This window comes from Chrysochloris asiatica, unplaced genomic scaffold, assembly GCF_000296735.1.
Source record: "Chrysochloris asiatica unplaced genomic scaffold, ChrAsi1.0 scaffold00318, whole genome shotgun sequence".
NCBI lineage: Eukaryota > Metazoa > Chordata > Mammalia > Afrosoricida > Chrysochloridae > Chrysochloris > Chrysochloris asiatica.
In genome coordinates, this window is record NW_006408836.1 from 2,647,683 (window position 1) to 2,657,924 (window position 10,242).

General features: G+C 38.3%; 1 protein-coding gene across 1 annotated transcript in view; it reads right to left on the reverse strand.

The window, feature by feature from the left end:
• Positions 1-1,942: 1,942 nt before the first annotated feature.
• The window catches only part of LOC102819479 (A disintegrin and metalloproteinase with thrombospondin motifs 6-like), a 530,326-nt gene continuing 522,026 nt past the window's right edge, over positions 1,943-10,242 (reverse strand). Inside the window, exon 24 of the mRNA XM_006875298.1 lies at positions 1,943-2,360. Within this exon, the coding sequence (XP_006875360.1) occupies positions 2,251-2,360 (110 nt within the window). The 3' untranslated portion in view covers positions 1,943-2,250. The remainder of the gene's footprint in view (positions 2,361-10,242) is intronic.

Genomic DNA, 10,242 nt, shown 5'->3' on the forward strand with positions numbered 1-10,242 from the left:
CTCATTACTTATTGATGTATAAAATCTTTTTGAAATAGAAACAGGAGCTGATATTTATGTTGGTGCCCTGGGGAAAAATCAGATCTTAATAGCAAACTTATGCCTAAAATGGCACAAAAGCTATAATTTCTTTCTTTCTTTGTTTTCTTAAAAAAAAAACTAAAATCACCAGAGCACACTAGCACCAAGTTAACTGTTCTATGAAAAGGACCAAGGAAATTCAGTGCCAGTGTTGTGCACCTGTGGGCAGCTCAGCCTTCACTAAATGGCTAAAATGGCACTTGGACTATCCTTGTAAGGACACTATAGGGAGGGCTCCTGCAGGAGACTCTTATGTATCATCCATAGCTCTGTTTGGAAAGCTTATGTATGTGAGTTATTGTGCTGTGAGAAAAAGCAAGTGATGAGATCTGATGGCTATGTCTGAGTATGCAGAATAACATCCATGTCTGTTGTCCAGTCCAACATGAGAACATAGGTATAAGTCTCTAATCCTTTCTGAACAAACCTAATCATTCACATTAGGTCATGGTTTATGTGAACCACCTGGCATGTAGTTTCAGAACACAGTGATAGATTTTAGTCAAAGATGCTCTTTAACTGTGAGCATTATCTTCACCAAGTAGCCACTTACATGTAATGTATGTGTGGTGTACTATAGCAAAGGAGGCATGTTGGACACCCTTGTACCTGTTGCAAGGTACAAGAGTCCAGGACCAAAACAACAGTATAAACAAGTATCCTCCACCACCACTTTAGAAAATCTAAGTGTTGAGTCTTTGGAAGAGCAGAATGTGAAACTTTGAAGACAGAGAAAATCTGAGCTAGTCATTTTAATTCAGGTGCATGAGATTCAGGTGCATCAAATTCTAGAATTTGATATGCCCAAGAAACAGGGTTTCATATTTGATTGCCATTTGCAGAGTATCCATCAAAAATACAAAATACTTGGCTGGGTGAAATTAAGGTTATACTTTATGATCTTTAGGTTTCATGAATTTTTCTTCTTTGGTTGTTATCCCTTGCCTACTTTAAAACTCACAGAAATAGCACACTTACGTGTAAACACACTCATCTGCCCACACACTCAGAATGTCCACACACACATACACACACACACACACTTGATTTCATATAAATAAATGCCCTTCCACCATATTAAAGAAGAGACATCTGGAACCCATCATAATTGTCAGCAAATTTTGCAAAACCGTCTGCCTGGCTGTTATCAAACCAGTTGATCTTTTGCATGGTATCTATCATATCAGTAAGCTCAACATGCGTGCAACAATTTAACAGGGCAGAAGCCATTCTGGTGGTGAGGACGTAAACACAAGTAAATTGGGGTGACTCAGATAAGAACCGAGGCATCCTGCATGGTGGTAGCAAAGGGCTAGTACTTCCGTTTCTACCATACCTCAGGCCTGGCTTCTGCCTGAGATTGAAATGCATTTCTCTTAAAGTTTTAATGGAAATCTCAGCTTCACTTGCACAATGGCAAGTTGGCCACAGGCTTAAAGCACTGAATTTATAGACCTGCACAGCTGCAGCAACTGATGCACTGCTTTAAACTAAGTCCCTCATTGTTGTTCAGTTTAATATAGTTTTATATATGGCTCACAGCAGTGTTCAGAACAGGGGGATTATTCTTAAGGAAATTAAGTGGAATGAAGAGAAATAATACAAACTTTCATTACTTTTGATTTATAATTGCTCCTTAAATTACAGTTCAAAACCCATTTTATAATTTAAGTTGTGGTGCTGTTGTAGTGAGATATAGTATAGTAAATATTTTTAAGCTATGACTTAAGATTTCTGAATCTTCTTTACTTCCATAGTTGACCAAGTCATAACAGCTACATTTTAAACAATTTTAAATACAAATGGATTCAGTGTCATTGCTAAGTCCATAATAAAAATTATCTTAATGGTTCAAGGAGGTAAACAGGCTATTGGATTTACTCGAAAGAACACAAACGTTCCACAGTAAGCAAGTCTCCCTGTGTTGTTTGGATCTCTCCAATCTGGCATTTCCCCCTATTACCGTGTCCAGCACTTTGGATCAATAAATCCCACTTCACAGAAGTTAAAATAATATTGAAATCCTGTCAGCTAGGGCTGACCAGTGGTTACGTTTTCCACAGGGTAATGCATTTGCAAGGAACTCAATCCTCTTCCTCTGGGTGGCTCTCTTTGATGGACACATTTCCACGATGAAATGACAAGACTCCCTCTTTGGCTTTCTGTGGGTCAGTGTCCTTGGCAGGTCTTACAACACATCTGTCTGAAGTATGCTCGACTGCAGAACTTGAACTTCAGCACCAGTGGGCAATAAGCCACTTTGTTCACATCTTTGCACTCTAACGAATGGGGCAGAAAATGGAAAACAATTAGAGACATATAAACAAGCTGATGAGCCTGTATGCTTACCAAGGCACCCCTTGGGCCAACCTACCTTGGCTTATACATGTATGCAGTATTTGTTTTTAAGCATAGTATCTGGTACAGCCTACCAGAAACATTCTTTTGATATATTTTAACACAGATTTAGGGGAGAAAATGTTTGCAAGGCTTTTCTCCCAGACTTTTATAAGTATGGTGTATGCCCACTGTGTCTTGAAAGAATTACCATTTGTTGGGATAAGTGATCACTTTAGACAGCTTGGAAACATGAGTCATTTTTCTTACAGCATTTTTATTGCTTCTTTCTCAAGGGTTATTTTATTCAGCAGTGCAAGGTTATCCAAAATCAAACATGAGTTGCATTGTTTGATACCAAAGTACACATGCCTCAAGAGAATCTCTGCATCTGTGAGGCACTGGGATGGGCCTGGATGAATGAAAAGGGCTGCTGACAGTGGCCTAGATTCAGCAACTACACCAGACAAAGAGGAAAGCTTTGAGGGGTTGGCCTCAAATGGCAGCAGTCTGTGGGTTATGGAAACATGTAGAAATGTCTTTTTTTAATTTGGAAGTGAGACATGGTCTCCTTTTTTCCTATGTGTATTTTCTCCTCGGTGCTAGAATTGCCACAGTTGCAGTCTGTAGTTCTTGCAGCCAGAAGGTGAATAAATGATTATTCTTTTCTCGTCTTCCTTTGAGGTTGACTGCAGAAGGTGGCACTGAAGGGCTAATGTAAAGAAAGGGATGCAGGGCTTTGATTCTCAAAACCCACCCTCACCTTCCCCATTTCCCTGCTGCTGCTAGTAATAATATTCCACTCCAGTTCTTTGGTCACTTTTATCTGGGGATTTAAAAATTTTAAACATACTAATTAAATTTCCATATGCCTCCTAGAATCAAAGTTCCACCCTCGTTTTTCCAGGTGGTAACACTGAAGAATCTTGGGTAAATTGTTTAAGGTAATTAAGAATCAGACAGAGCAGATGGTAAAACTTCAGTGTAACAGAACATTTTTGTTTGTTTTCATATTGACTTGTTTATTTCTGACTGTAGAAATCTACTAAGTTCTGCAAGTTCAAGCATATAGTATTTGGGTCATATGACAAATACAGAAAATTATGTATAAAGACATGGAAAAGTTTCCAGTTGTTATTATGGTAAAGTAAGGTAAACAGTTGTATTGATTATTGGACTACTAACCACAGATCAGTAGTTCAAACCCACCAGCCACTCTCGGAAATCATATACAGGGGTCACTATGAATTGGAACTGACTCTACAGCACATAACACCACCACTACCACAAAGTGAGTGAATGACTTTCAGGGAAAGATTTAAAATTTGAACCCTCTGAAAATGCCAGTTCTGCCACCATCAAACTCCCTTACTCAAGATTTTATTTATAAAGAGAATAATACTTAGAAATTTGAATAGAAACTCTCCACAGCGAGACTCAACAAATTTAAGTTTAGACTGAAAGAAGGTATGAAGAACATGGAAAAACTTCACACTACAAAAATAAAAAAAATAAAAAAGAGAGAGAGAGAGAGAGAGAGAGAGAGAGAGAGAGAGAAAAGAGATCCATTTGGTAGATCAAGTTTAATTTTTAAAAGTCTTCCACCTATTTTAATTGGGAGGTTATTTGATATTGTATTTTTCTTTTGTTCTCTAACAATCAAAACCAATGAAAACAACCAAGACAGTTTAGCTTGGAAGTATTATTGTGGAGTAAAGAATGTTTTATAAGTGTTACCAAGAGTGGCATACAATAATACTATTATCAAAATGATGACAAAAACTGAACATATACCTGATGACACAATGTCACTCATCTTTAATTCCATATCACCATCCTAATATTAGGCATCAGAATAGACTGATCTAGTGTATTCTGCAACAGGACATGGTAGGACTGCTTAAATACAAGAGAAATATTAGCTCTGGCATTCTTTCCAAAACAGAAAAATGATTTAAGTTGATAAGCAGATAAGAGGTAGACTCCTTGTTTTCTCTTTTAATCATTCAAGGAAATAAAATTAGAAGTCAGACCGCCTGGGTTTAAAACTAGCTCAACCACTTACAAACTTTATGACTGAGAAAATTCTTAAACTCTCTGTGCCTCTGTTTCGCCACCCATAAAGCAGGGATGAGTGAAATAACCACTTCCATGTGCATTATATATAACCTTATATACACCACCTAGAACAGTGTCTAATGCATAGGAAGTACTCAGTCAATAAGTATGTACTATTGAATTACAGTTATTATGATCATTATCAATTACTCTTTTATCACCTGATGATAGGGGATGGGGAGCAGTGGGTTAGACTCTGAACAGCTCAATGGGGGAGCAATAGTTAGCTATATCTACCTAACTACTGGGAGTTCTTGTGTGGTACAATATGATGAGCACTGGACTGTAAGGTCAGTTGAACTGTGAGGTCGGTAGTTCAAACCCACCAGCTGCTCCTCAGAAACCCTATACAGGGTCACTATGAGTAGAAACCAACTCAATGACACTTAACAACAAACAACAATCATATTACTGAAAAAAACATTACTCTAAAGACACAAGTAAGTGTGAAGACAAAACAAGCAAGAATATTTCTTGGAACACAACTATATTGTAAGATGTTGTACTACATTTTTGGAAGAATTGCTAGACTAAGAAAATTCTGAGCTGAGCAAAATATAAGCAAATTAGCAGGTTTTTCTTTTAGATTTAGACTTTGGAATCTGATTGATTTCATGAAGAGTGAAAGATTTATAAATTGCTTCTTCCCTCACTCCTACTTACTCATCACTCATCCATAAAAGTTATAACAAATATAAATAGTCAGAATTAAGCACCTTGGGTGGTTGTTGTTGTTATGTGCCGTGGAGTCGGTTCTGACCCATAGCGACCCTGTACAGGGTTTCCGAGGCTATAAATCTTTACGGGAGCAGAAAGCCTCATCTTTCTCCCAAGGAACAGCTGGTAGTTTCGAACTGCTGACCTTGCGGTTCACAGCCTAATTTGTAACCACTACGCTACCAGAGCTTCTATGCTCCTTGGGTAGGTACCAGAAACAAGACAACTCTCTTTCTAGACAGAAGTCCAGAGTACACGTCCATTGTTTAGAAGTAATATAGAGCCTAGAGACAACCTGAAAGCCAGTTGCCAGGGTATCCCTCTTGAACTTTCCAATATTCCTGTTAAGTTAGTTTCCAATCACATTGAAATATCACAGTACCCAATAACAGGGATATTGGGAAGTTCAGAGAGGGATACCTTAGCAATTGGCTTTCAGGTTATCTCTAGGCTATGTATTACTCCTAGACCAGGAGCTGGATTTCCTCTTCCACTATCACCATATATCAGCTAAGTATGCTACTGGGTGGAGAATCTGTATTGCAAGGATGAGAGATCCTCATTGTGTTGTTTTTAGGAAACACTGTGTTGACTTAACTGGTTTTATCCCTGTTCCCAGGGATGGGGGTGGAGAGGAGTTGCATATTACTCCAGGTCAGAGACTTGATAGGAATGACAATTTATGTGTATTACCAAATTCTTCCAGGAGACTAGGGAATGCATCAAACCTGAAAGCCAATGCCCAGGCACTGTGATGCCAACTGGATCCATTATTAGCATCTGAAGTAATGTGCTAGGCATGCAGGAAAGAGTCTCATTGGTAATCTGCATTTTGGTAGATTGGAATAATAAAATTAGACAACGTTTCATAGGCAACGCATGAACCTACTTATCATTGGTGTTCCAATGTATTTTCCCCAGGTACTTTGCATTAATCTTTCAGAACTCTGACCTAAAAGACATGATTTCAAAATACATTGAACAGAGGTTCACACTGAACTTATGAGTTTAGGAGTCAACTGGATTCAGATTCATTGTGAATTTGAAGATTAGACTTGGCTCCAGTAATACAACACCAACTCCTCAAAAGCAGTAGGCTGTAAAATTTATTTTATTTAAAATTCCTCTGCCAATTCTGCCTAACTTGTCTAATTGGACTGAGTGGGAATACACAGGCACAAATCCTTCTATGACCAGCTTGGATCAATCCAGATCTCTCTTTTGAGAATGAAATGTTCTCTGTGTCTTTATGAGATTCAGAGGAAGAGTACAGTAGATAATTAATTATGACTTAAGCACCTAAGGGTTGATTTTTTTTGGATTTAAAAATATAAACAGCTGTACTTCTGTCAAGCTGCCCATGAAAATGTAAAGCTTGGTGAGAAGTGAGATCACAAAGGCTGTGCATGCGCATGTGTATTGAAGGAGCTGAGGTAGAGAATGTGTACTCAGAGGATTTTTTCTGATAAAATTGTACTTAAGTCCTTGACATTTTACATATCAGGCTGGGAAAGGATGAAATGCCAAATTTCATTGGGAACCTGACATTATTCATTGTAATGGGAGTGGTCCGTCAGATGATTTTAATCTTAGAAGCAAAAATCATCTAAGAAACTATCCTGATTTCGATTTATCATAGATTAAACCATTCCCTTCTCTATTTGCTTTTTCAGTTCAGTTTTACTCAGTCATACTCCCTTAGTGCCACCCACATTTAACCTTGAGGTGGTAGGATTCCAACCAAATTCCAAGGTTATGTGACTATGAATGCTAAAGTAAATTATGAGCTCTCTGAAGTAGCAAAGGAAAAACTAGTCCTCCTCACCTTTTTGAAATCAAAGTCTTCATCTGACCTTCATTATTCCTTTCAATTACTTTAATACATTTGAGGCCACATTCAAACCCAAATTCAATAGCTATTTTGTTCCAGGGCTCTTGGTAAGAGATTTCTGGAGATGCCCAGCTTTCCAAGACCCACTTATTTGAGAGAGACCAATAACCACCAAAGCCACCATTAGACAGCACAGGTCAGTAAACCAATGAATACCAACCACACCTTTCCGGGGTTGGTTACAAGCTCATGGCATACTATAAATCATTACATAGCAGCAACAAATACTAAATGACAGAGTTCCTTGTGCTATTGAGAAGCTCAAAAGACTTACCATATAAACTACAGGGGAACATGAATCTGAATGGAAAATTAATGAGATGGTATTTTAGATAGAATTTCAGGTGACCTTGAGTAGACCAGTTATAGCTGCCATTTGTAGTGTAAAAAATTATTCAGAAGAGTATTTTAAATGCAGTGAGATCTAGTGTGTCTGTAACTCACGCTCAGTAGCAACACTCTTTCCAGTAGCAGTCAGTCAAGATTATGCTTAAAATGCTTGGACTCGTCACTAAAGTGTTTTGGGAATAAAAAAAATAAAGCAGATGTTGAATAAGGAAAATTCTATATCCCTTCTTCTTCGTCCTATTTCCCTCACACTCTTTAGTTTTAATTTTTTGATGCCCGTTTCAGACTGGGCTCTTTAGACAAGTGAAATCAGTGAAGTACACACATACACACATATATATAAAGAGAGATATTACGGATAAAATTGCAAAGAAAAGGAATTCCTGAATACATAATTGTTTTCATTTGGAACTTGTACATAATCCAAAAGGCAGTCATTCAAACAGAACAAGGGAACACTGAGTGGTTTAAAATCAGGGAAGGTGTGTGCCAGGATAGTATCATTTTACCATAATTATGCTGTATGTTGAGCAAATAATCCAAGAAGCTGCACTATATGAAGGCCAACATAGCATCAGGATTGGAGGACGAATCCTTAATAACATGTGATATACAGATGACACAACCTTACTTGTTGAAAGTAAAGAGGACTGAAGCACTTACCAAAGATCAAGGACTAGAGCCTTCAGTATAGATTACACTTCAACATAAAGAAAATTTAAATTCTCACAATTGGACCAATAAGCAACATCATGATAGATAGAGAAAATACTGAAGTTGTCAAGGATTTCATTTTACTTGGATCCACACACAGTCAATGCCCATGGAAGCAGTAGTCAAGTAATTAAATAAGATATGTTGTTGTTATGTGCCACGGAGTCAGTTCTGACTCATAGCAACCCTGTACAGGGTTTCCGAGGCTGTAAATCTTCATGGGAGCAGAAAGTCTCATCTTTCTCCCACGGAGCAGCTGGTAGTTTTGAACTGCTGACCGTGAGATTAGCAGCCCGATTCATAACCACTATGCTACCAGAGCTCCATAAATGAGATAGAGCATTAGGTAAATGTGCTACAAAAGTCCTCTTTAAAGTATTATAAAGCAAAGGTGTCACTCTGAGGACTAAAATGTGCCTAGGCAAAACCATGGCATTTTCAAATGCCTCATATGCATGTGAATGATAGACAAAGAGGAATGAACACTAGAGAAGAACTGTTACCTTTGGATTATGGTGCTGGCAAAGGATATTAAATATATCATGGACTGTGCCATGAGAATGAACAAATCTGTGTTGGGAGTAGAGCCAGCCAGAATCTTCTTTAAGAAGTGAGGATGGTAAAATTTGGCCTCACATATTTTGGACATGTTATCAGGAGGGACCAGTACCTAGAGGATGTCATACATGGTAAAGTTGAGGGCCAGAGAAAAGAGGAAGACTTTCAATGTGATAGACTGATACAGTGAGTGCAAGAAATGACTCAAACATAGCAACAGTTAAGTGGCTGCTGCAGGAATGGATAGTGTTTCCTTCTGTTGTATCTTTGTTGCTATGTATCTAAGAGCTTCCAGACTAAGACAGACTAGTAAGCAAGAGAGACAGACTACTATTTAGTCACCAAAAACCTTATGAATAGCAGTAGAAAATTGTCACACAGAGAGTCCCTCAGGTTGGAAGTCACTCAAAATATGACAAGGGAAGAACTGCTTCCTCAAAGTAGAACATGAATGGAGCAAAGTTTGGGGGCCTTCATTTGCTGATGGGAACAACTAGAAATGATGAGAAACAGCGGCAAACATCCATTAATAATCAGAGCATAGGATGTGTGAAGAATGAATCTAGCAAATTTGGAAGTTGTCAAAATCGAAATAGAACATGGAAAAGTAGATATCCAAGGTATTAGTGAGCTGAAATGGGCTGGTATTGCTGTTGTTAGGTGCCATTGAGTTGGTATTGACTCATAGTGACCCTATATGCAAAACAGAATGAAACACTGACCGGTCCTGGGTCAACCTCACAACAGTAGTAATCTTATGAATTACATGTTCATGTCCATCATGGCTTTGTGGGGGCTTGACTCATTTAGGAGGACAAGCTTAGGAAAGCATTTTCATCTTGGATGCTAATGATTGCTGGGGTCAGAGAAAGAATGATAGAGAATCTTGTTCTTGTTGTTATGTGACATGGAGTTGGTTCTGATTCATAGCGATCTTGTACAGGGTTTCCGAGGTTGTCAATCTTTATGGGAGCAGAACGTCTCATCTTTCTCCTGCAGAACAGCTGGTAATACTCATCTCTTTCAATTGCATTTCATTGGCCAGGGCAAGTCATAGTGTCATGCCTAACTTTGAGAGATATAGAGACATTCAGTCTTCTCCTATAAACCCAAAGAGGAGAAGAGGCAACAACTGGTGAAAAGTAACACACTGACAAATAGATTTAAACCCAGATATCTAGAGTTCTGGTAGCACAGTGGTTATGAGTCAGGCTGCTAACCTCAAGGTCAACAGTTTGAATCTACTAGTTGTTTTTCATGAAAAAGATGAGGCTTTCTGCTCCTATAAAGATTACAGTTTCAGAAACCCTACGCAGGGTGTCTGTGAGGTGGAATGGACTCCATGGCACTTAACAACATCTGATTTATATAGGGACAATATAGGAGGAAGAAGTCCAAGGTGCCATTGAAGGAATTGGCAAAGAAGAAAGCACCAGAAATTGATGGAATAAAAATTGAAATCTTTCAAGAAAGTGAGG